The sequence below is a fragment of the Leucoraja erinacea genome, chromosome 10, assembly GCF_028641065.1.
Source record: "Leucoraja erinacea ecotype New England chromosome 10, Leri_hhj_1, whole genome shotgun sequence".
In the NCBI taxonomy this organism is placed as follows: Eukaryota; Metazoa; Chordata; class Chondrichthyes; order Rajiformes; family Rajidae; genus Leucoraja; species Leucoraja erinaceus.
This window is the reverse complement of record NC_073386.1, coordinates 54735619-54763216: the sequence shown is the minus strand read 5'-3', so window position 1 is coordinate 54763216 and position 27598 is coordinate 54735619. Positions and strand designations below refer to the sequence as shown.

Here is a 27598-nt window from a genome sequence, read left to right as displayed (position 1 = left end):
AACCAAGCTTATATATGACCCTCACCAAAGAAGTCAACTGTACTCTTACTCACATCATATCAGAATTTAAAAAATGATGGTTTCTCAGATTTAGGTGTTGGCTGTCTTTATTTCCAACCCATTAATGTGGGAAAGAGTGAGCACTTCTGAGAGCAGCTGAGAGTCCAAGTTATAACCAAGATGTAACTCGCCAGCACAGGGGAGTTGACATCCCCCCCGATACGGGAGCTGATCGCCCTGATGAGAGGCCCCAAACACCACCGGTTACGGGAGTCAAGACCGTCCCGTCAAAAGAGGCTCAGGGCCCCCGACCGCAGGAGAGCAACGAAAGGAAGAGATTTGAACTTTTTTTCGCCTTCCATCAGTGAGGAATGTGGAGGAGTCACTGTGGTGGATGTTTATGTTAAAATGTATTTTATGTGTTCTGTTGCTTTTTATTTGTATGGCTGACTTGGCAAATGAACTTCCTCGTATGTTGCAAAACATAGTTAGCTAATAAAGTATTATTGTGATTGTAATTGTGACAATTGTGACTGATTGAGGATTCCCCCACAAAGTTATTTGTGAACCTGATGGAATTTACCACGATCCAATAGTTTCACAGTGACTTCAGCTTTTACACTTACAGATGTTCCTGAGAATGTATGCAGATACTCAAAATCTTATAATGAAATTTTAATTTGCAATCCACAACCCCCAGTCAAACAGCTTGGCTTTACAAACACAGATAGGAATGTGTAGGAAGGAACTGCAGATGCTGGTTTAAACCGAAGATAGACACAAAAAGCTGGAGTAAAGGGCCTGTCCCACTTGGGCATCATTTGCACGTCACGCAGGTGGCGTGCAAAGATTTTGTGAATCCCAAAATCCTGGGGCGCAGCGCCCGACCACGTGTCACTACCTACATCACCACGCACCATGCGCGCGTAATGCACACCGCACGCGCGTGTGTCATGATGCGTAAAATGATGTTGCGTAAATGACGGGCAAATGACGCCCAAGTGGGACAGGCCCTTCACTCAGCGGGACAGGCGGCATTCAGTCTGAAGAAGGGTGTCGTCAACGTCACCCATTCCTTCTCTCCAGAGATGCAGCCTGTCCCGATGAGTTGCTCCAGCTTTGTGTCTAACACAGATAGGAAGGTGCATTGCCCAGTTCCGTTTAACACAGTTTGTATTCCTAAGGGGGGGGAGCACACAAAGACCAACACATGCCAGCGCTCACCCCTGGTTCCGGCTTGACTCTTGGGAACGTGCAGAGCTTGCCACCTTTATCAGGCACTACAAAGGTCATGAATGCACTGTTGATGTGCGTCTTCTGATCCCAACCTTCTTGATGATAAGCCTCTGCACAGACACCAACTTCAAAGCTGAAAGTTACCAGAGGAATTTAGAAAGCATCATAAGTAGTAATTAGCATGAGTTTATTCCAATGTAAGAAATTAAAAACACACATTGATACTAACAGCACTACAATCTCTTATGGGCTTTCCCATCACCAAACTGCAAACACCATCCCAAACAATTATTATTTAAAAAAAATTAACATTTCTTTAAAATTTAAATTAAGAGTTTCTTAAATAAAGAGATTCAGCATGTCAATGAAAACAAACTTCCGCAGATGCATGTAGAAAGTATTCTGACTGTTTGGATTATGGTCTGACATGGCAATTCCAATGCACAGGAACACAAGAGGCTGCAGAGCAGTGGTGGATTCCGCCCAGATCACACGGTTACAGCCTCCCCGCCATTGAAAACATCTACATTGGTGTTGACTCAAGACGGCATCTATCATCACACAGACAACAAAATAAACAACATTTTTCACCCCGATCAATTCCCTCTTCTCCCCTCTCCCATCAGGCAGAAGATACAAAGGTTTGAAACTCATATCACCAGATTCAGGAACAGCTTCACACATGCTGAACGACTAAATGAAATGTCCTTCATCAGCAAAAGGTGTAGTCAACATCTCCCAACCTACATCATTATAGCACTTGCAGTTTTTTTTAATCTGCACTTTCTCTGTAGCTGTAATGCTATAATGTTGCAACCCAATATTCTTCATGCTGGTATTTTTCTCTCTGCATTACCTGCTGTGCCTGCATATAGCTTGATTGTACTCATATATGATATGACTTAACTGGATAGTATAAAACGTTTTTCTCTGTATCTTGGTACAGGTGACGTGCCTTCTCGGTATTCCACTGGAGCAATAGTACTCAGTTTTCTGGATTACAACTTGAAGTCACATTCTTCAGTTCAGTTGAGTTTATTGTCATGTGTACCGAGGTACAGTGAAAAGCTTTTGTTGCGTACCATCCAGTCAGCGGAAAGACAATACGTGATTACAATCGATCCATTTACAGCGTGTAGATACATGATAAGGATATAATGTTTAGTAAAGCCAGCAAAGTCCAATCAAGGATAGTCCGAGGGTCATCAAAGATGTAGATAGTAGTTCCACACTGCTGTCTGGTTGGGGTAGGAAGATTCAGTTGCCTGATAACAGCTGGGAAGAAACTGTCCTCGCCAGTTACTACACTGAAAGGAAGATTACTGACACAATGATATCTAGCCCATTCGTTGTCCCTGCTGTGACCAGCCTGCAAGTAGCAAACCAGAATCTGTGCAGTAACATTGTTAATGCAGCACAGCATTTGTTAATTAAAGCTGCGGTTAGATTTTATCTTTCTCCACTCCCACACTAGACAGATAAATGCAGCAATTCATCTCCATAATGGGTGCAGCTCTTGATAAGTGTAACTCTTTTGGGAACACATAATAAACTCACAGACTGTGTTGAACTATATTTTATCAGTTCTGAACTTGAACAAAGGTTCGTGCTTGCACTTGATGTTTTAATTTGCAAACAATGAAAAGATGGAATTCAAAGCAGATTTTACCACAGAGAAAAACAAAATTATGAAAATTTAAAAAGAGAAGCATTTTCTGGCCAATAGTCTTCAATCAGCGGTAGACAAAAATGCTGGAGAAACTCAGCGGGTGAGGCAGCATCTATGGAGCGAAGGAAATAGGCAACGTTTCAGGTCGAAACCCTTCAATCAGCCTTGTTTTCATAAGCAATGGTAACGTGACGAGTATGTAACTTAGTCTGTCTTGCTTACTCTGATTACAATGGAGATGCAACAGCATAGATAGCTAGTCCTTAGCTAGAAGCATGGAGTATAATATACCAAATTGAACGCAATATTTAGCATCAACCAAGGCAGAGCTCAATTTCCAGAAATGCTTTTCCCAGATATTGGAAAGTCGAGTCGGATTAAAGAAAATCCCAAGGCCAGAGTGCAGCCAAAGGTCTGTGGTGGTGGTGGGAAAGCTGGGGCAGGACAAGCTGAAGACAGGTCTGAAGAAGGGTCGCGACCTGAATACGTCACCAGTCCTTCTGATGCTGCCTGTCCCGCTGAGTTACTCCAGCATTTAGTATCTGCCTGGGGCAGGACAAAGCCTGGCCACAGATGGAGGTGTAGGGGGGTTGTTTGATAGGCAGATGGCCAGACGAAGGCCAAATTATGAGAGGCATAAATAGAATAGACCGAAGCATTTAAACCCAGGGCGTATCTATCAAAGACTAGAGAGCATAGCTTTAAGGTGAGAAGGGCAAAGACTAAAGGAGATGCGCGAGGCAGGTTTTTGTTAAACATTGTGGTGGTGAGTGCCTGGAACGCACTGCCAGGGGTGATGGTGCAAGCGGAGCACAAATATTGTGGGCTGAAGGGCCTGTTCCTGTGCTGTTCTACAGTATCTCGGTGCATGTGACAATAAATAAACTAAACTACAATAGAACTGCATCCAGAATTATCTCAACACAAGAAAATCAACCTGTATATATTGGGTAATTATAGCAGACTAAAATGGCCCAACGCGTTTCAAAGAAATTCTAACTAAAATACATCTGGTTCCATTTGTATACTGATGGCATCCACCTGAAACCTTCCATCAACCTTTCCTGACCCCTCTGCTTCTTACAATTGCATAAAAATTCATTAAGGACTTTACCTATACCTTCTACCTGCAAACACAGGTGATCTTATTGCTCCCTAATAGACCCTACTCTTTTCTGTGTTGTCCATTTGCACTATGCATAGATATTAAAGATATTTTATGTCATTTTAGTTAACTTTTTCCTAATTCCCCCTTTTATTATTTCTCCTATTATTTCTAAACCTTTCCAGTTTTTATGTAGTCTATTCCGCTCCGTGTTTGACAGAAACTTTCCTCCTTTCCCATCCATACAACTTGTCCCAAAGGACTAAAAGAATCAAGGGAATCAAGGTGGAGCCATCAGCGATGGCAACCTCGCCAACGGTGATGGAAGGCCAAAGAAAACTTATCTCTCCACGCACTCTCCCCCCCCCCGATGTCAGAGTCAAAGTCAAAGCCCCCGGCTGGCGATGGCAATTGTCCTGCGGCCATTAAAGCCACGCCGGGTGGTGCAAGGTCGCACACCGGGTCTTGGTGTTAGAGCCCCCGGGGTTGGTGAGCCCCCGGCGTTCGCTCGCAGAGTCCCGCGGCCATTCCAAGCCGCGCGGGGCGGTGATGTCAGGCCCCGCTCCAGGAGCTCTTTCGGGCGGGAGAGAAGTCGCCGTTTGAAAAGTTATCTCCCTCCAGTGACCCGCGGGCTTGCCGCCGTAGTGTGTTAAGGGCCTGTCCCCATTTGGCGATTTTTTTCAGCGACTGCCGGCGTCATATCAGTGTCGCCAATAGATTTTGAACATTTCAAAATCCAACAGCGACAAAAAAATGTTGCACTACTTGAAAAAACACCGCCCGTCAAATGTCATCGTGCCGCGTCAAACTTTCTGCTCTATTCCTCCTTGAGCCTTCTTCTATTCTCATTCAACGATTAAAAAAAACACTTGGAGGACCACCCACTGCCTCACCCAAATGGAATTCATTACATGTGATCCAAGACCACATGTGGCATGAACCTTGCCCTGGAGAATATTGCACAGGAATTCTGTTTCGCAACTCTAAAGGCAACGAGTCATACACTATGGAAACAGACTCTTCGGCCTAATCGGTCATTGATGACCAAATTGCTCATCAAAGCAAGTCCCATTTGCCATCATTTAACCCATATCCCTCTGAACCTTTCGTATCCGTGCACTGGTCCAAATATCATTGAAATGTCATTGTACCTGCCTCAACCACTTCATCTGGCATCGCATTCCATTTACTCACCACTCTGTGTGAAATATTTGTCTCTCTAGTTCCATTATATCTTTCCCATTTCACCTTAAACCTATGTCCTCTGGTTCTTGATTCCCCAACCCTGGGAAATAAGACTGTATGGATTCACCCTGTCTTTGCCCCTCATGATTTTATACAGCTCGAAAAGATCACCCCTCTGTCTTCAAGGAATGTAGTCCTAGCCTGCCCAACCTCTCCCGATAGCATAGTCTCTTGAGTTCTGGCTATGTCCTCGTAAATCTTCTCTACATTCTTTCTAGCTTCGTGGCATTGTTCCTAGAGCAAGTTTCCTAAAACTGAACATAATAATCCAAGCGTGGCATAGCCAATGTCCTGCATAACTACAACATAACATTTTAATTTCTATACTTATTGCCTTACTGATGACGGTCTGCATGCCAAAAGCATTCTTTACCAGCCCATCTATGTGACGTCACTTTCAAAGAGATAAGTGCTTGTACTTCTCGGACCTTCCATTTTATAACACTCCCCAGAGCCCCACCGTTCACCGTGAACGGCCTGTCCCACTTGGGCGTCATTTGCGCGTCACGCAGGTGGTGTGCGAAGATTTTGAGAATCCCGAAATCCTGGGGTGGCACGCGCTACTGTGCGTCACTGCCTACGCCACCACGCGCCATGCACGCTTAATGCACGCCATGAGCGCGTCATGACACGTGCGTCGTGCGTGATGACGCGTAAATGATGTTGCGTAAATGATGCGCAAATGACGCCCAAGTGGAACAGGCCCTTGATAGTCCTATCCTGGTTTGACTTCCCTCAATGCAATACCTCACACAGCTAAATTAAATCCCAGTTGCCATTCCTCAGCCCACTCATCCAGCTAAAGAAGATCCCACTGGAATTCTCAGTAAATGACACACATTTGAAGCTATCCATGCACAAAATACATAGTTTGACTTCTAAATTTAATCTGGTTCATAAGAGATATTAGTTGTTTGGAAAAGCTGTATGTTGAAAATGGAGTATTCAAGCAAAGTAGAAAAAGGAATTGGCACTGCCCTCACCTTTCTTTAAATGCATTGTTAACGATTGCCTTCAAAGTTATACGATCTCCGACTTGCGAGGGTCCCCTGAAGTGAAACATATCAATTGTCTTCAGCACTGGATGTCCTTTGCAGAAGCGGCTACAACCAGTTCAAACACAAATACATTATTTTGTTACAAATACATTTAGCAAATAAATGCTCGTCCTCAGACGGGTCATTTCTGCAATCCATTGAAGTATTACAAATAGATGCAACACAAATGGTACAAGATGTTTTAACTAAACATGGGGTATAATATTTTTAACAGCAATATATCAAAGGACCAGAATTTCTACTAAAAGTCTCAATTCCATTTAATGTAGACAAAAATGCTGGAGAAACTCAGCAGGTGAGGCAGCATCTATGGAGCGAAGGAAATAGGCAACGTTTCAGGACGAAAACGTTGCCTATTTTCTTCCATTCCATAGATGCTGCCTCACCCGCTAAGTTTCTCCAGCATTTTTGTCCTCCTCCTTTATTCCTCTCTTTATTTCATCTGAAACCTTAAGAATCAGGGGTAGGCCATTTAAGACGGAGATGAGGAAAACCTTTTTCACCCAGAGAGTTGAGAATTTATGGAATTCTGTCGCAGAAGGCAGTGGAGGCCAATTCACTTCATATTTCTTTCGCTCCATAGATGCTGCCTCACCCGCTGAGTTCCTCCAGCATTTTTGTCTACCTTTGATTTTCCAGCATCTGCAGTTCCTTCTTAAACATCAATTCCATTCAACCCCATTTTTGATGCCATGACAATACTGTACACCAAATTTCTGGATAAAGGCTTTGTGTCGCATGACCAGGGCTGGAACTGCAGGCAGTCATTTAAAAATTAATAATTGAAGAAGGATCGCTATTACCTACTGGAGAATGAAAATACAATTCACCGGTAATCTCATTAAAAAAATGCTCTCTTAGCTTAAAATCGGCATCTCTCCCCTTCATTACCAGATGGGTCCATCTGGTGGACATTGTTAGTAGCAACCAATTCACAAACCATGGATCTCATTGCAACGTGGAGGAGTGCTGGGATCATGGCCAACTGAAAATACGCCATCCAGCCTCAACCTATTTCCCAGTTCTTCAGGTGTAGCCTTGGAGGATATTGACAGCGAGTCCTCGCCCATATATAGAGTCATAGGGTGATGCAGCGTGGAAACAGGCCCTTCAGCCCAACTTGCCCACATAAGAGATGGTACAACAATCAGGAAGGGAAAAGGTTTTTAATCTCAAGTTCAGGATGAGATTTTTTAAGTTTGATTTCCAACCAAGAGCCGATGTGGGTGATGAGAGGTGGATGATTGGGACTTAATGCAAAACAATACTTTATCATTGTGGAAATTATTTATTTCCCCGTTTCCCCTGTATCTTTCCAAGGAATAACTCAATGAAGATAGACACAAAAGGCTGGAATAACTCAGTGGGACAGGCAGCATCTCGGGAGACAGTAGACACAAAAAGCTAGAGTAACTCAGGGGGTCAGACAGCATCTCTGGAGAAAAGGAATAGGTGACATTTCGGGTCGAGACCCTTCTTCGTACCGAGACTCAGGGGAGAGGGAAACAAGAGATATAGACCGGGAGTTCGAGAGATATTATTCCTTTTCGCCAGAGATGCTGCCTGTCCCACTGAGTTACTCCAGCTCATTGTGCCTATCTTTGGTTTAAACCAGCGTGTGCAGTTCCTTACTACACATCTCTGGAGATAAGGAATGGGTGACATTTTGGGTTAACTAAAGTCCGAAGAAGAATCTCGACCCAAAACGTCACCATTTCCTTCTCTCCAGAGATGCTGTCTACTCCAGCTGAGTTACTCCAGCTTCATGTCTATCTTCAGTATAAACCAACGTCTGCAGTTCCTTCTTGCACATCTTGTTAAATGCAGAAGCTGCTCAAGTGATTTACGCAAGTTATCTTCTTTCTTCCTTGCAAACAGCCTGCTGTGTAGCTCGTTAGGTAGGACAGTGGGAAAAGGAATCAGATTAAGGGGAGAAAACCAAATGTCAGTTAGAAAACAGCGATTATAGGAATTAATTGATGGATTGGTCATTAGAAAAGCACAATAATCCAATGGAATTAAATGATTCCAGAATGAAACATTAACATTCTCTTTACACAAATTCTGCCTAAAAGCCATGTCCCACTTTCCCGAGTTACTCACAAACTCTCCCGAGTTTTCCCCTTGATTCGAACTCGGGGAATGTCGGGGAATGTCGGTAGCGAGTCTGTAGTTGTTTCGTAGTGGCTTGTAATGCCAGCCGTAGGAACTTGGGGCATCAGGTTAAGTCGGGACATTTTTTCAACATGTTGAAAAATGTTCACGATTTTAAAAAATAGCCCCGAGTACCTATGAATGACTATTACCGTAATTCTCCGAGTTCGAATCAAGGGGAAAACTCGGGAGAGTTCGTGAGTAACTCGGGAAAGTGGGACAGGGCCTTAGGATGCCGATATTTTCAGCCTAAGATGCCAAGATTTTCTGTTATTTCAGATTTCTAGCATGTAGTTTTTTTCACTTTCATTAATTATAATACCATTAAACAGGCATCAAAGGAGACGTACGAGGGCCCGCTGCAAGTTTGCAAAAGTTTCAGATATAAAATCAAAGGTGGAACTAGGGTGGTTTACTCTGGCGAGTTTACTAGGCGAGTTTTAACGTGTATTAAATTTTTAAATAAGAGAAACAAGAAAAGCCTGTTTCCTACTGTAGAAGGGACAATAATCAGGCAGCATGGATTTAAAGTCATATGTAGGATTTGCAGTGATTTGAGGAATTTTCCTTCTGCGGGTTGATATTGGCATAATGTTGGCATAGATATTGTGGCCGAAGGGCCTGTTCCTGTGCTGTACTGTGCTGTTCTATGTAACTGGAGTGCTGCAGGTTTGGAACTCACCGTCAAAAAGCATAGTTTATTCATAAATGCTCATCATATTTAAAACAAAACTGATGAGTTCTTGACAGGCCTATAGATCTAATGATGGAAAGTGAGATTAGTAATGTGGCTCTTTTATAGCAGACACGGTTATAATGGGCCTTATTGCTTAATTGGAGGAGGCTTTGGAGAGGGTGCAGAAGAGGCTTACTCAAATGCTTCCTGGGTTAAAGGGTATCAGCTATAAAGGGAGATTGGACAAACTTAATCAAAGCACATAGTGCTGGACAAAGTTGAATTGTTTTCTCTGGAGCGCCAGGGGCTGAGGGCAGCTGGGGACTAGTACAGAATAGAAGTATTAGGATTGCAACAGAAATAGAAATATGATGCAAGTTAAAGAGCACGTTGAAAAACACAATCCCACTGAGGGGCGGTGCGGTGGTGCAGCGGTAGAGTTGCTGCCTTACAGCGCCAGAGACCCGGGTTCGATCCTGACCACAGGTGTTTGTCTGTACGGAGTTTATACATTCTCCCCGTGACCTGCCTGGGTTTTTCCCGGGTGCTCCAGTTTCCTCCCACACTCCAAAGACGCACAGGTTCGTACGTTAAGTAAGTAAGTTTATTGGCCAATTATTCACATACAAGGAATTTGCCTTGGTGCTCCGCCCACAAGTAACAACACGACATACATGACATTAATTGGCTTAGTATAATTGTATATAGTCCCTAGTGCATGTAGGATGGTGTTAATGTGCGGAGATCGCTGGCCATCACAGACTTGGTGGGCCAAAGGGCCTGTTTCCACGCTGTATCTCTAAACTAAACTACTGAGAAGAGGTACTTCATGATGTACTTAATGAGGTTAATATTGGGGAAACAGATTTCAAATTGCAATGCCCAGTCAACTCAGGGCAACCAGATTCCTCACTGCACCTGAAAACATCCCCAATACAACCTTCAAACCCATTCCATTTCCTTAGACCAATGTTGACCCAGCAACTTTACCTTCAACATCAGCAAAAAGTGACATTTCTGGTCTCCCTGTCCCACAATGCTCAAACACGTTCACTCGCAGCCCAGCAAGCAAAAAAGGCAAATCAATGAAGAGGAAAGAGTACACAACAACAACAACCGCTCTTTTGAGAAGCAAGTAGAGGGAAGAATTACATTTCATGTTTTTCTTCACAGAATGGGAAAGAGCAAAGAAGGGAAAAACATGGTTAAGCTGGAGTCAGGAGACAGAGGTAAACATGGAGGAGACCTTGGGTTTATTTTAATTTGAACTGATTTGTCAGAACAAAGAGAAGTGCCTCGATCAGTCACATCATAGGACCTCCTTAGTCTCTCAATAGTCAATAGTCAGATTTATTTGTGGTGCACAATAAAGTGCAGTGAAATGAATTTGCCAGCAACGGTACAATAAAAAAAGAACACACAATACACAATAGAAAACTTAACACAAACATCCACCACAGCATTTATCACTGTGGTGGAAGGCACAAAGTACAGTCAGTCCTCCTCCATTGTTCCCCCGTGGTCGGGACCACCTCCTCCACACAGTTTTCATTTCAGGTTTGCAATTCTCCCCATTGAGCGCCATATATTATTGGTTTGCCCCAACTCTAAATATGACTAGAATTACTGAACTTCATTGGCAAAGTTCTTACAGCCGATTGCTGAAATTTTGTTTTCATAACCCAGCCGTAACTGGGCAGGTAACAGCACCAATCAACAAATAATTAATGACACTAGAACTGCCAAACTGGAGGATCACAGATTTACTAATCAGAATCAGCCATCATCAAACAAGGAAGAAAGTGAAACAATCAAATTATTGATTTAAAAAAAGAATTCTGCTAGAATAAGGCATTTATTGATTACAATCTCGTCATCAAAATTACTGGAGAGTGGAATTAGGAAGTAATAAACAGGTGGGGCAAGAGCTAATCATTTGTTGAAGCAAGCCTGGGTGAGACATTGGAACCAGACATCTTTCATAAACAGTGTATTAAAGAAAGGAGTGCAAACAGATCCAACAAATATCTGACCTTGCAGAGATTGTAGCTGCACTCTCCATCCAAGCCATGATCTGCCCTCCGAAACTGTTCCTCTGATGGTTTGCATGAGGAGGCAAGACGAGCTCAACAGTCTCAACCCTGGTCTTCTCTGCGGGCACAACGTGCTGGGATTCATCAAAATCTGGTTCTGCTTTAGGAAACACGTTCCACATTTCAGCAACATCGCAGCTTCATCCCAACCCGTGTTGCAACTTACAGGCTCACACGAACATTCACAGAAACAAACTGTGTGAGGAGGATATTTCAACATTATGCGATAAAGCTTTGTGCCCCATGTGCTTTAAAATACGTACATTGCAAACTCACAAATTACCAAACACTTTTAACTCCCCCTCCCATTCCCACGCTGACCTTTCTGTCCTGGGCCTCCTCCACTGTCAGAGTGAGGCCCAGCACAAATTGGAGGAACAGCACCTCAAATTTCGCTTGGGCAGCTTACACCCCAAAGTATGAACATCGACTTCTCTAGAAACATAGAAACATAGAAATTAGAAATGCAGGTGTAGGCCATTCGGCCATTCGAGCCTGCACCGCCATTCAATATGATCATGGCTGATCATCCAACTCAGTATCCCCGTACCTGCCATCTCTCCATACCCTCTGAGCCCCTTAGCCACAAGGGCCACATCTAACTCCCTCTTAAATATAGCCAATGAACTGGCCTCAACTACCCTCTGTGGCAGAGAGTTCCAGAGATTCACCACTCTCTGTGTGAAAAAAAGTTCTTCTCATCTCGGTTTTAAAGGATTTCCCCCTTATCCTTAAGCTGTGACCCGTTGTCCTGGACTTCCCTAACATCGGGAACAATCTTCCTGCATCTAGCCTGTCCAACCCCCTTAAGAATTTTGTAAGTTTCTATAAGATCCCCCCTCAATCTTCTAAATTCTAGCGAGTACAAGCCGAGTCTATCCAGTCTTTCTTCATATGAAAGTCCTGACATCCCAGGAATCAGTCTGGTGAACCTTCTCTGTACTCCCTCTATGGCAAGAATGTCTTTCCTCAGATTAGGAGACCAAAACTGTACGCAATATTCCAGGTGTAGTCTCACCAAGACCCTGTACAACTGCAATAGAACCTCCCTGCTCCTATACTCAAATCCTTTTGCTATGAAAGCTAACATACCATTCGCTTTCTTCATTGCCTGCTGCACCTGCATGCCTACTTTCAATGACTGGTGTACCATGACACCCAGGTCTTGCTGCATCTCCCCTTTTCCTAGTCGGCCACCATTTAGATAATAGTCTGCTTTCCTGTTTTTGCCACCAAAATGGATAACCTCACATTTATCCACATTATACTTAAGTAGTCCTTGTTTTCCCTCTCTCTCCATCCCTCCCCTTTACCAGTTCTCCAACCAATCTTAAGGGCCTGTCCCACTTTCACGACCTAATTCACGCCCTCTGCCGAGTTTGCTCTTGACTCATACTTGCAGCATGGTCATCACAAGGTCATAGGAGGTCGTAGGTAGGTCGCAGGTGGTCGTGATGCTAGTTGTAGGTACTCGTGGTGAAAGAGTTAGTTATTAATTGACTGTTATCATATTTAAGCTTTCCTGTTGTAAAAGGCCAACTGTAATGCATGATGGGATTTGCACAACTCCCATCGTGACAAGGGTTTTTTTTTAAAACGTAAGTTGAATAGTTCACAGCTCTCTTGCAAGGGTTTTTTCTGAAAGTTGAAGAGGTTAATCAGATAAGAAGGGGCCCAGAGGATGCCATTGGGGTGACTGGCTTTTGGCAAAGAGTGAAAAACAACTCCATATTTGGAGGTGGATGATGGTTTTTGTACATTACATCATACAATTGGTTTTATATCTGTAGGTATATAAACTCGCGTTTTCTGGTATTTCTGTGTGTGTGCTGCTGGAGATTCAGACGTGAAACTGTTGCCTCTGGGTCTCTAAGTCCACACCCATCAGACGTTAAATTTTGTATGGTCTTAAGAATTTGTACTTTGTCTATCTTTTTAAGTGAAAATTTTCAGTGGCATCAACAAGGTCGGGCGTTTTTCTAGCATCTTGAAAAATGTCCACGAGTGAAAAAGATCGTGAATTAGGTCGTGAAAGTGGGACAGGCCCTTTACTGTTGACTACATTTTATCTCTGTTTACTTTGTTGTTACCTTCTCTCAGCTAACAAGGGGGATCTATTCTACATTTTCCATGATCTCCATTCCCTTTGTCCTATTTTCATTTCTTACACTTCCTTATCTATGTATCTCCCTCTCCCCTAACAAGAAGGGTCTCGACTCAAAGCGTCACCCATTCCTTCTCTCCAGAAATGCTGCCTGTCCCTCTGAGTTACTCCAGCATTTTGTGTCTATCTTCTGTATACAAATGTTGCTTTATAGGCATGCTGACATATCATCACTCGACCATTAATTGAAAGAGATAAGAATCATGTTAGCGGACATAAATTCATAGGAGATATAAATATGTGATCACTATCAACATTATCTGATCAACATTGGAACGTATTCCTTCATTGTCTCTCACCCACACATTGTGAAATTGTTTTGCAGAATAGCTATGTTGCATTCTTTATATTTCATCTTTGGTTCAGCAAGTTATAATTTTCAAACAATTATTGCTACATAACAAAATGTGAGAAGAGGTAGCCAAAGACAGTAGCAATAGAGGTGCAGTCTTAGAAATTTTGACGGGCTGTTGCTTGAAATATATAGAGATATGATGTAAAAGATATTTTGAATGTTAAATTTTCAGTACATTGAAAAGACTGGCAAAGTCCGAACCAAAAATGCTTCAGGGCATCAACCCTGACTCTCATAGTGGAGATCAAAGAGATATTAAGGAGGCACCAAAATAGCACAGAGATGGAGTGGGTGTGAGGAGGTGAAAGAGGAACTGCGTACAGGGTTTAAAGAGAGCGGGGGTTACAATAGGCAGGAGAGAAGAGCTCAAGCAATCAATCTATCAACTGAATCTATTCATCAATCATCGGTATCGTTTGTATCACCTCTCATTCAATCATTACCATTTATATTGCACCTTTCACATGTAAAACTCTCTTAAAGCACCTGAATTTTGTGTTATCAAATACTGTGGCCACATTAGGAGTTGTTGAGGCAGATTTGTTATGGATCAATGTTTTAAAGCAGTTTTTGTTAGGAGGAGAGAGTAGAAAAGTGGATCGGTTTAGGCACGTTTGAGATAAAATAGAGCTGTGCAGCTGTCCACAATTGGAGCCATCTTGCAGGAGTTTACGAAGTTACAGGGAAAGGAAGGGCAAGGCCTCGGAGAGAACTGAAAATAAAGGTGAGAATTTTTAAATCAACAGATAGCCAATATCAGTCAGCAAGAAGTGGTGCCATGGCTGAATGAGTTATAGAAACAGGTGTGGGAGTAGACCATTCGGCCCTTCGAGCCAGAACCGACATTTAACATGATCATGGCTGATCATCTAAAATCAGTACCCCGTTCCTGCTTTTTCCCCCCATATCCCTTGATTCCGTCATCCCTAAGAGCCGTTGCAATTTAGGATTGCCAAACAGACTTTGGGATGTGGTCGAGTCTACAGAGGGAAGAAGATGGGAATTTGAGCAGGGTTGCAGTGAACAAATCACGTTTCAAAGTAAATAAGGCATGAGTGAAGACATCTCAACAGACGTAAACAAAACTCTACAACATCATTAATTAAAATTGCATTCAGATCACCTTTACTCAGCATTCTAAAGTTACACAGCTGATGACCTTGAAGATTGAGATTCCAAATGTGCTTGGATTTCTTGGTGGAAGGATGAGTAAAGGGATGTAGGGATTAACAGCCATTACCTTTCTGAATTGTGCTGGAGGATACCAGATCTTTAATGCTTTCCAAGTGATGCAGCCTCATTCTGCGACGTTCAGCAGCAATACTGTATTCAATTTTCTCCTGGGATGTTCTCGGAATCACTGCTTTCAGCTGGACCTGGCAACAGGAGGAAAGCCATGCATATGTGATGAGTTGAGGAGACTTTCCTTTCCTTTCAGGCAAATTATGCAATAAATTACTGGGAACAAATATCAAACCACCAAATCTAGAGCTAGCAAACAGATAAAGAGTGAGAGCAAGATTATATGAGGCCTTAGTCATAAGTATCCACCAGCATTCCTTGATTGTGTGTTGATGAGGAAAAAAAAGACTGATGATTTGGGAATGAAAACGCAATGGTTAAAGAGCTAATCCACACATGTATTGGTAAAAAATAATGACACGAAAGACACATTGTAGTCTCTTGAAGAAGGGTTACGACCCGAAACGTCACCCATTCATTTTCTCCAGAGATGCTGCCTGTCCTGCTGAGATACACCAGCTATTTTGTGTCTGTCTTTGGTTTAAACCTGCATCTGTAGTTCCTTCCTGAACATTGTAGTCTGTTAGGCTGTCCTTTACCACGCTGAGGCCAGGTGTTAGCTCTCAGATACCTCCTCATACCTACCCCTTGACCACGACCCCACAAACTATCACCTCTGGCGATCTCCCTTCCACAGCCTCCGGCCTCCAAAGTTTCCCAACTCTGCACTGCCTGCGTCTTCACCTTCCCAAAATCCACAAGCAGGACTGCCTTGGCAGACACACTGCTTCTGCCTGTTCCTGCCCCAACTAACTCATCCCCAAATACATTGATTTTATCTTGTCTCCCCTTATCCAGTTTGACCTCCATCTGAGACACCTCACACACACTTAAACTCTTCAATAACTTTCAATTCCAAGGCCACCATCGCCTCATCTTTACCATGGATGTCTAGTCCCTTTACTCCTCCAATCCCCACCAGGGCCCTCTGTATCTTCCTTGAGCAGAAGCCCAGTTAGTTTATCTCTGCTAACACTCTCCTCCACCTGGCAGAACCTATCCTTGCCCTCTACAACTACTCTTTGACTCCTCACTTTCTTCCAATCAAAAAGGTGTAGCCATGGGCACTCAAGTCAAGTCAAGTTTATTCGTCACATACACATACAAGATGTGCAGTGAAATGAAAAGTGACAATGCTTGCGGATTGTGCAAAAAAACCCAGAATGGAACAGAATCACATATTACATATTACATATTTATGGGAGGAAAAAAACAACAATTTAAAAAAGACACCACACAACAGTAAATTGGTACAGTAAAGTTAGCCGCTGGAGAGATAAGAGTTTACAGTCCTAACGGCCTCTGGGAAGAAACTCCTTCTCATCCTTTCTGTTCTCACAGCATAGCAACGGAGGCGTTTGCCTGACCGTAGCAGCTGGAACAATCCATTGCTGGGGTGGAAGGGGTCTCCCATGATCTTGTTGGGTCTGGATCAGCACCTTCTGATGTATAGTTCCTGCAGGGGGGGGCGAGTGAAGTTCCCATAGTGCGTTTGGCCAAACGCACTACTCTCTGCAGAGCCTTCTTGTCCTGGGCAGTGCAATTCCCAAACCAAATCGTAATCTTTCCGGACAAGATGCTTTCCACAGCCGCTGAGTAGAAGCACTGGAGGATCCTCAGAGACTCTGAATTTCCTCAATTGCCTGAGATGGTAAAGGAGCTGCCTTGCCTTACTCACGAGTGCTGTAGCATGTGATGTCCATGCCATATCCTCAGAGATGTGGACTCCCAGGTATTTAAAGCAGTTCACCCTATCCACAGGATCCCCATTTATCTTCAATGGTGTGTACGTCCTCGGATGTTGTGCCCTCCTAAAGTCCACGATCAGCTCCTTATTTTTTTTTGATGTTCAAGAGGAGGCTGTTGTCCTGACACCAGAGCGCTAGATCAGCCACCTCCTCCCGGTAGGCCTTCTGATCATTATCGGAGATCAGGCCCACCACCACAGTGTCATCAGCAAACTTGATTATTGAGTTGGAGCTGAACCTAGCCACACAGTCATGTGTGTACAGGGAGTACAATAGGGGGCTGAGGACGCAACCCTGGGGCGATCCTGTGCTCAGGGTGAGGGACTTTGATGTATTTCCTCCCATCTTGACTACCTGGGGCCTGGCGGTGAGAATGTCCACGACCCAGGCACACATGGGCCCCACTCACATGGGTCCCAGCTCGACCTGCCTTTTTTTAAAATTCCATTGAACAGTCTTTGTTCCAAATGTACGCTAGCAACATCCTCAACCATTTCTCTGCTATATTGGCAACTGCTTCATGGCTGCTTCCTCCACCCATGCTTGGGACTGAAGGCAGATAAATCCCCAGGGCCTAATGGTCTGCATCCCAGAGTACTCAAGGAAGTGGCCCTAGAAATCGTGGATGCAATGGTTATCAATTGGCAATGTTCTTTCGATTCTGGATCAGTTCCTGTGGACTGCAGGGTAGCCAATGCAACTCCACTTTTTAAGAAAGGGAAGAAAATGGGGAATTATAGATCAGTTATCCTTACATCGTTAGTGGGGAAGATGTTTGAGTCAATTATTAAAGATGTTATAGTAGCACATTTGGAAAGCAGTGACAGGATCGGTCAAAGTCAGCATGGATTTATGAAGGGGAAATCATGCTTGACTAATCTTCTGGAATATTTTGAGGATGTAACAAGTAGAATGGTTAAGGGAGACCCAGTGGATGTGGTGTATCTGGACTTTCCCGATGAGGGGGTGTGGGCGAACTGCCACTTGTCGCTGTAGCGGCGCTTCGGGGAGCGGCTTCTGGTGGTCCTGACGACTCTCAGCTCCTGTCCAGGGGGACGGCCAGAGACGTCAGGACCAACAGGAACCCACTCCCCGATGCGCCGCTACAGCGACAAGTGGCAGTTTGCCCACAGCCCGAGCTGCGCCCCCCTCATCCGCAACCCGGGTTCCTCTGGAGTTGGAGCGGGGCTGGGCTAGAGTTGCTGCTGGCTGTGAGTCTATGGGATCTCCGTGCTTGCAGTCGGTGTCCCGTTGGTCCTGACGTCTCCGGTCACCCCCCTGGAATGGAGCTGAGACTGGGAACTGTACCGCCCTTGCCCCCTCCCTCTGCAACTGCAAACAACCCCACAGTTCCCAGTCTCAGCTCCTGGTGGCCGGAGACGTCATAGCCCGAGCCATCAGCTTCTGTCCCTACGGGGACAGCGGAGAGTGTGTTCCTCTGGAATTGTAACGGGGCTGGGCTGCTGCTGGCTGTGGGTCTCTGGGTTCTCCGTGCTTGCAGTGGGCCTGGGGGTCGGTGTCCCGTTGGTCCTGATGTCTCCGGTGACTGGCACTGGCTCCAACGTGAAGACAGTGCAAAGCCCCTGCGCCGGTGCAATGCGCGGGGAGCTGGAGAGGGGAGGGAAGGGGTCACACACATGGCCGGGAAGCAGAGGGGTGTAGGTGGGGTGAAACTGAAGGGAGCGACAAATTGCTGCTGCCTGCCCGCTGACTTAAAAAGTTCCCACGCAAGACTCATGATACACTGTGTATCGTGAGTCTACCGTGGGAACTTTTTAACTCAGCGGGCAGGCAGCAGCAGATTGTCAATTATTAACCCTCCCGCGCAATATACCTTCACCTTCTCTTTTATGAATGGGGATTTAGTTCCCCTTTCTTCGAGGACCGACCGGAGGTTCCGCTGTCACCTCTGCGGGCCGCCCTCGGTGACCGTTTTCAAGGACCTTTCTTCAAGGACTGAAAAAATGTCCGCTATTCGGAGGTTTTCGTTATTTGGATCTTCGGATAAAAGGTTGTGCACCTGTACAATGCTCTGTACAAATGCAGTTACATTTCCTTGGTTATTTATCAGTTAAAAGGAACATAAGTGGAATGTTAACACTAAATCAGAATAAGTACACAGTAGATAAAGTATGACATGCTTTATGTCATGGAGTATCAGGAGTTCATGTTTTATCAGGAGTGCTGGTGCAGGATTCCCAAAAAGTTATTCTGCAAGTCGAATCGGTAGTAAAGAAGTCAAACGCAATGCTAACATATATTTCAAGAGGGCCAGAATACAAAAACAGGGATGTAACGTTGACGCTCTATAAGGCGTTGGTCAGGCTGCATTTGGAGTATTGTAAGCATTTTTGGGCACCATATATGAGGAAGGATGTGCTGGCCCTGGAGAGAGTCCAGAGGAGGTTTACAAGAATGATCCCAGGAATGAGTAGGTTAACTTATGATGAGCGTTTGACGGCACTGGGCCTGTACTCGTTTAGAAGAATGAGGGGGAACCACATTGAAACGTACCAAATAGTGAAAGGCTAGAATGTGGAGAGGATGTTTCCACTCGTGGGAGAGTCAAGGACTAGAGGTCATAGCCTCAGAATTAAACGACGTTCCTTTAGGAAGGAGATGAGAAGGAATTTCTTTAGTCAGAGGGCGGTGAATCTGTGGAATTCTTTGCCACAGAAATCTGTGGAGGCCAAGTCAATGGAGGGGTGGGAGATTGCAACCTTCACGTGGTCCGCCCTGTTTCGACGAATGCAACCAACCTGGCATGCACAATCAAGTAAGATCAAATCGAACAGTTAACCATATAACCATATAACAATTACAGCACGGAAACAGGCCATCTCGACCCTTCTAGTCCGTGCCGAACACATAATCTCCCCTAGTCCCATATACCACTCGTCACTGGCCTCCAACCTGACAAACAACCATCCACCATTACTCTCTGGCATCTCCCATTCAGCCACTATTGAATCCATCTTGCTACTCCACCATTAATACCCAACCATTGAACCTTCTTAACCAAACTTCCATGAGGAACCTTGTCAAAGGCCTTACTGAAGTCCATATACACAAAATCCACTGCTTTACCCTCATCAATTTCCCAAGTAACATCTTCAAAAAAATTCAAGAAGATTAGTTAAACATGACCTTCCAGGCACAAATCCATGTTGACTGTTCCTAATCATACCCTGTTTATCCAGATGCTTATATATATTATCTCTAAGTATTCTTTCCATTAATTGCCACTGACGTCAAACTAACAGGTCTGTAATTGCTAGGTTTACTCTTAGACCCCCTTTTAAACAATGGAACAACATGCGCAGTACGCCAATCCTCCGGCACTATTCCCGTTTCTAATGACATTTGAAATATTTCTGCCATAGCCCCTGCTATTTCTACACTAACTTCCCTCAATGCCCAAGGGAATATCCTGTCCTGGAGACTTATCCACTTTTATATTTCTCAAAAGTGTCAGTACTTCCTCTTCTTTGATCCTCATAGTTTCCATAGCTACTCTACTTGTTTCCCTTACCTCACATAATTCAATATCCTTCTCCTTGGTGAATACCGAAGAAAAGAAACTGTTCAATATCTCCCCCATCTCTTTTGGCTCTGCAGATAGTTGTCCACTCTGACTCTCTAATGGACCAATTTTATCCCTCGTTATCCTTTTGCTATTAATATAGTGGTAGCAACCCTTCGGATTTACTTTTACCTTACTTGCCAAAGCAACCTCATATCTTCTTTTAGCTTTTCTAATTTCTTTCTTAAGATTCTTTTTACATTCTTTATACTCCTCAAGCACCGCATTTACTCCATGCTGCCTATAATTATTGTAGATCTCCCTCTTTTTCCGAACCAAGTGTCCAATTTCCCTTGAAAACCATGGCTCTTTACAATTTTTACGATTTCCTTTCAACCGAACAGGGACATAAAGATTCTGTACTCTTAAAATTTCACCTTTAAATGTACTCCATTTCTCTTCCACATCTTTCCCATAAAACAAACTGTCCCAATTTACTCCTTTTAAATCCTTTCGCATCTCCTCAAAGTTAGCCTTTCTCCAATCAAAAATCTCAACCCTAGGTCCAGTTTTGTCCCTCTCCATAATTATATTGAAACTAATGGTATTGTGATCACTGGACCCGAACTGTTCCCCAACGCATACATCTGCCAACTGACCCATCTCATTTCCTAACAGTACCGCCCCTTCTCTAGTAGGTACTTCTATGTATTGCTGCAAAAAACTATCCTGCACACATTTTACAAACTCCAACCCATCCAGCCCATTTACAGAATGTGTTTCCCAGTCTATGTGTGGAAAATTGTAATCTCCCACAATCACTACCTTGTGCTTACTACTAATATCTATAATCTCCTTACATATTTGCTCTTCCAATTCTCGCTCCCCATTTGGCGGTCTATAATACACCCCTATAAGTGTTGCTACCCCTTTCCCATTTCTCAGTTCCACCCAAATAGCCTCCCTAGACGAGCCCTCTAATCTATCCTGCCAAAGCACTGCTGTAATATCTTCCCTGATAAGCAATGCAACACCTCCACCTCTTGCCCCTCCAATTCTATCACACCTGAAGCAACAAAATCCTGGAATATTTAGTTTCCAATCACAGCCCTCCTGCAACCATGTTGGTCCTACAACTTTAGTTGTCCTACAACTTTAGGCTGTGCATGCCATACGCAAGAAGAAGAAAAATGGATATTTTTACAGCAGGGATAGATAGATTATTGATTAGTATGGATGTCAGGTGTTATGGGGAGAAGGCAGGAGAATGGGGTTGGGAGGAAGATATAGATGAGTCATGATCAAATGGCGGAGTGCACTTGATGGGTCAAATGGATTAATTCTGGTCCTATTACATGACCTAATGACCTTATTACTTGCGGTCTTGGGTGCTCTTGAGAATCTCAATCATACCTTTCCAGATCCTTGTCCCTTGGCCACAAATGTAGCAAATGCATTGCACACTTTCCACTGCCTTCCACTACAGGGATCTTCAGAAGTGATGCTAATTCCAACCTAGGTAAAGAATGAATTATTAAATTAATCGACAGCATGCCAAGTAAAGCAACCCCCACGCCACACAGATTTCTGATCATAGTGAGTGTTATGACAACACTAGACAAGGGGCAATGCTGTTGGCTTCACAATGGTGTTGACTTCTGGAACTAGTGTGGAGGATAAAACAAAATCAACCATTGCTCTGGTTTCTGAATTCAAATAATGTATGCAGTGGCAGACTTCGGCTTGGGCCATAGAACTGTACTTCTGTGTGAAGTGCAAAACTCCAATAAGCTGTCAGCAAACGACAGACTAAGGTGGAACTGTATACTGGGATAAGTTAAATATTCCAAGCCAATATAATGAAAAAAAGATGGATAAAAAGATAACAAATTCATAATAATTTAAAATAACATTAATCTAGGATGGGTGACTCAAATGGCTGAGTAAAATTCCTTGCACAATGTAAAGTTCCAACCTCCAGACTTGTGTTAAAGGCACGATTCACTTTTGCTTTGATGTTCACCACATGCCCAACACTAGAAGAAAATAAAAACATTCAGAATTAGCAAGAAAACTACTTGCAAATGCTAGCAATGTTACAAAATTTTGAGATTTAAAAAATCAAGTCTGCAATTTATCCCATCAGATAAAGCATAACAATAAGTTTAATTTGACACCTAATTCACTTTCATATCTCAAGTAATAAAAAGGTTATGGCCATTTTCATACTCGGAAATTAGCATCTTGTTCCCTATTGATTTTCTATGGACATAACAAAAAAGCTGTGACCATGGACAGTCAAAAGCCCATAACCTTCTTAAAAATTAAGAGAACTGAATGAAATTTTCAGTTATCATAGATTGAAGCATTCTGAAACAAATACAAAATAATCTTACTTGGATGACCTGAAATTAAAGCATATAATTAGTTAGTTACCCAATTGTAGCTAATTTCAAACTTCAATTACTAGATCTAAACATCTATCCATTTCTTAGTAAATGATTAACATTTTTAAATAGCCTAAGTGTCCAAATAATATTCACAAATAATTCACAATAAAACATGATTTTTAAATCTCATTTACATCAATTTATAGGCCAAATGGAAGGAATTTAGTGTTCAATTGCTGTAAATTAAAGTCAATTTAAATCAGCTTTCTAGTGGGTTCCTGTGAACGCGCTGGTTTAGAACGTTCACATTGCGCTGGATTTGTGCCCTCAAACGCCCAGAAAATACTGTGGGATATAAAGAGCCCAAAATGAGCTACTCGCTATAGAAAACTTTATATACAGGGTTCTTAAGAAGCCCCTTTTAATGTAAAAATAAGGTACATACCTTTAATTGTTTGCTTTATAAAACCCTGGGGCTGCGAGAGATTGCGGGTTGAGAGAATGATTTTTAAACTACTATAACTATTATACAAGGCCATAAAAACTAATAATACCTTTTGCGACGGGGACTTTCAGCGATTTTCCATTAATGATTTACTAGGCTGAACATTTTTGTTTTGATTTGCACTCTTCCCCCCCCCCATGTCAGAGTCAAAGTCAAAGCCCCCGGCTGGCGATGGCGATTATCCCGCGGCCATTAAAGCCACGCCGGGTGATGCAAGGTCGCACACCGGGTCTTGATGTTAGAACCCCTGGCGTGCGCTCGCAGAGTCCCGCGGCCATTCCAAGCCGCACGGGGCGGTGATGTCAGGCCATAGAGCATAGAACATAGAAAACTACAGCACAGGAACAGGCCCTTTGTCTCTCACGATGCCACCAACCCACACTAATCCCATCTGCATGCACATGATCCATTCCCACCATCTCCATATGCCTATCTAAAAAGCCTCTTAAATGCCACTGTTGTATCTGCCTCCATCATTGCCACAGATGGTGCATTCCAGGCACCCACAATCCCCTGTGTAAAAAAATACTTGGCCAGACATCTTCAAACTTTGCCCCCTTCACTTTAAAGTTATCCCCTCGTCCAATCATTGAGATTTCCACCCTGGGAAAAAGGTTCTGATTGTCTACCCTGTCTGTGGATCTAAAGATGTTATATCTTTCTATCTCCTCCCCCCTCAGCCTCAGACACTCCAGAGAAACCAATCAATGTTTTTTCCAACCCCTTCTTATTGCTAATACCCTCTGATCCTGGCCATCCTGTAATGAGGCAACCAGAACCACACACACTACCCCAAATGCTGCTAACCAAAGTCCGATAAAGCTGCATCACGACTTCCTAAGTCTTATATTCAATACCCTGACAAATGAAGGCAAACAATCAAACAAGATGCTGCCGATGTTCTACCAATCGTTGGTAGCCAGTGCCATCTTCTTCCTTGTCGTGTGCTGGGGCAGCAGGGCAAAGGCCGCAGACAACAACAGGATTAACAGGCTCATCAGGAAGGCTGGCTCCATCCTGGGAGTGGAGTTGGATTCACTGGAGATGGTTTTGGAGGGAAGGATGCTCCTCAAACTGTGGAGCATCTTGGACAATACAGCTCACCCCCTCCATGACACACTGGTCAACCTGAGGAGCACCATCAGCAACAGACTGGTTCCGCCAAGATGCATCACGGAGCGCCACAAGAGTTCCTTTCTCCCTGTGGCTTTCAAACTGTATCTAACACTTCCCCCTTCCTCGTGGGGTAGACCGACTCCCCTACCCCCTCCCCAATCTTTGCACATCCCCAAACCTTTCCACTCATCACTTTAATTTCATGTTTCATGTATCTTCTGTTTTATGACAGTTGGCAGATCAATTTCCCTTCTTTGGATAAATAAGTTCTATCATATCGTATCGTAAAAGGCTATCCCTGAATTTGGAGGTGAATGGCCACATGGGTTTCTTGCATTCCCGACCTACTCGCTTCCTAGGAGGTCACCTATCCACTCTCTCCCTGTGCCTCAGGCCTGACCATCTCTCTTTAACATCCATCTATTTTCGAAATTCCGTTTTGTTGCCTATATAAATGTAGGCAGATTTCAAGAGTGAATTGTGAATCTAAGATATAACCAATCAGGCTTGTGGCGCTGTGAATTATGTGATTGAAATCTAATATCTAAAGACTGAAATCGAAAGGCACAAATCCACAAGTAATAGGTTACAAATTAATGACCATTAGAGACATGGTTGCAATGTGACCAAAGTTCAGTATTAAATATTCCAGGGCACTTGACGTTTAAAATAGATAAATGAAATGAAAATGGAGGATAATAAGAAATTGAATAAAGACAGTCAAGAAAAAAGGATCATACCTCAGAAAATCAAGTGGAATACATTGGGATGGAGCTAAAATATGGCAAAGGGCAAAAAAACATCAAGAAATATTCACGGGGCGCAAACAATTGTATGATGGCATGCATGTTAACGAAGGAAAGCGAGACATATGTAATAAAACTTGCATATAATAGCTGGGAAAGTAGCAGCAGTTTTTTGTTTTTTAAAGGTAAAAAAAAGATCTGCAATGCAAAACTATGAAAAAGCTGACTCTGGAGATAGTGGATGCAGTTCCAAATGCATCCTCCAAATGTTCTATTGGTGCCAGAGTGGCTCTCCCAGTTTGGAGAGAAGCAAAGCCTGTAATCTATGGGGAAAGGGAGAGAGCCAGTGATATGGCAGGACAAAAACAGCTGATTTAGGATTAGCTATACAGGCAGGTGGTGAATATATGAATACATCAAAGCAACTGTACTTAAAATTACTGTGACATTGAGTTTTTCCTTATATTAATGGTGGCATAATGGCACAATGATAGAACTGCTGCCTCGCAGTGCCGGAGACCAGGGTTCGATCCTGACTACGAGAGCTATCTGTACTTTGAACATTCTCCCTGTGATCACGTGGGTTTTCTCCGGGTGCTCCGATTTCTTCCCACATTCCAAAGACATGCACGTTGTAGGTTAATTGCCCCTAGTGTGTAGGGAAAGTGGGATAACATAGAACGTGCAAATGGTTGATCGATGGTTGGTGTGGACACGGTGGGCCGGAGGGCCTGTTTCCACACTGTATCTCTAAATTAAACATTAAATGATTAGAGGCCAATCAAATAATTGAAAAACTTAGTGGTGTTGCGGCCAATCACTCAGAATAGGAAAGCTAGAATCAAAGGAAACAAACGTAAATGCAGAAAGAGAAAACAATGATTTGCCAGAGCAGGCAGCTGAGGGACCTCATGTTCCAACTTGCTACAAACAAGACTTGCAGGTCTAATTTTTCTTTAAACCAGTATAGTAATTCGACTCCATAAAATATGTGCTAAGGTGTAGGCAGCTTTATAAAGAAAAATAAACCTGGCAAGTTATTTAACATAATAATATAGCACAGCAAATGCTCAAAGCAGAAAAAAGCAAGAGCAGGCCATTTGGAACGAGCGTGCAAGCAAGAGTGAGGGAGAGCAAAAGTGGACTTTGCTTAGTTCTAATGAAAGGCCCTTGATCCAAAACATTTAATACATTCTTATCTTCATATACAGTATGTTGCATGACATGCTGACTGCCTCTAGTATTCTCTATTTTTGTTGAAAATTTCCAGAATCTGTAGGGCGTATATTTTGCTTTTCAAAAGCTGATCTGATCATTGGCCTTGAAACCATCTTTTCAGGTCCACGTGTCTAAGCATCTACCGTGTTGAGTGTTCTTAAACTTATTTCTCAATGAGATCGCTTCTCATTCTTTGAAGCCCCAGAGTACAGCTGTTCAACTACTCGCAGAACAACAGATGCACCTCAGTAATCAATCTAGTGAACTCCCAGTCTAGCCAACGCACTTGGAATCAGTCTTATCTGGAATCTGGAATCTTGGAATCAGTCTTGTATGAAATAGTGTACTTTCTGCTTTCTCATGATCCCACAATCCCCGACTGAAAACTTACTTGCCACCACACAAGATATTCTGTATCTAATGAAGTATTTTGAATTGAAATTATTTTTGCAACACAACAAAAAAAATGTTAAATTAAGTGTCCAAAATTGAGATTATTAGACAATTCAAATCAGTCCTTAAACACTCAAACTGTCCTCTATGTGAAGAACTATGAAATATTAATATTCAAGGGGACACATAACAAAAATAAATCTATGCTAAAACCTCCATTAAAGCTTCAGCAGCATTTATTCTATGTCAGTATTATGCAGTTTACAGGAAACAGCTGGAGAAACTTGTAACCTTCGATTCTCCAGCATCTGCAGTTCCTTCTTAAACATTATGCAGTTTACATATCTCCTAGCAAACTGATTATACCTCACTTGCCATACTGGGATCAGGAGACTTCTTTTCCAGCTTCCCATGAAGAACTGCTCATTATTTTGCTGAGGATGTCACATAGTAGATTATTTTAACCTTAAACCTTTCCAATTAGAGACGTTTCAACTCTTGCTTCTTGGCTGAATCCCAACTCAGAGATATAAGTGTGGGTGTAACTCCGACCTGAATTGAATGCGTAAAGATCGTGGAATGTAGCTGATGTATTGTTTGTTCCGAAAGGCATTGGCGTAAACTCTAATGTAGCCAAGTTCTGACGCAATGTCATTGGCATATATTAAACAAGCAACGTTTTCTCTCGATTGTGGAAACAGATGTAAACAAAAAGCTCAAAATCACTACCTGAGTCTCTGCTCAAAGTCAAAGTCAATGTCATCCATTGAGGCAGTAACACATGGGCAGTGTGCATGTCTTTCCGCTGTACGGTAGAGGCGAAGGGGGAATAAAAAAGAAAAGTATTGTCAACAAGTATTACATTTAAACCTTAAAAGTCACATAATCATTTGATGGAATAC

General features: G+C 43.1%; 1 protein-coding gene across 5 annotated transcripts in view; it reads right to left on the bottom strand.

The window, feature by feature from the left end:
• LOC129701229 (acyl-coenzyme A thioesterase 11-like) overlaps nucleotides 1-27598 on the bottom strand; it is a 56749-nt gene that overhangs the window by 21086 nt on the left and 8065 nt on the right. For 2 of the 5 annotated variants that reach the window (XM_055642335.1, XM_055642334.1), the window contains exons 3-9: nucleotides 27426-27501; nucleotides 22304-22364; nucleotides 21742-21843; nucleotides 14996-15131; nucleotides 11177-11336; nucleotides 6239-6358; nucleotides 1225-1369 (exon numbers count right to left, since the gene is read on the bottom strand). In XM_055642335.1, coding sequence (XP_055498310.1) covers nucleotides 1225-1369; nucleotides 6239-6358; nucleotides 11177-11336; nucleotides 14996-15131; nucleotides 21742-21843; nucleotides 22304-22364; nucleotides 27426-27501 — 800 coding nt within the window. The remainder of the gene's footprint in view (nucleotides 1-1224; nucleotides 1370-6238; nucleotides 6359-11176; nucleotides 11337-14995; nucleotides 15132-21741; nucleotides 21844-22303; nucleotides 22365-27425; nucleotides 27502-27598) is intronic. The other 3 variants (XM_055642337.1, XM_055642336.1, XM_055642339.1) reach the window with 2 other exon arrangements.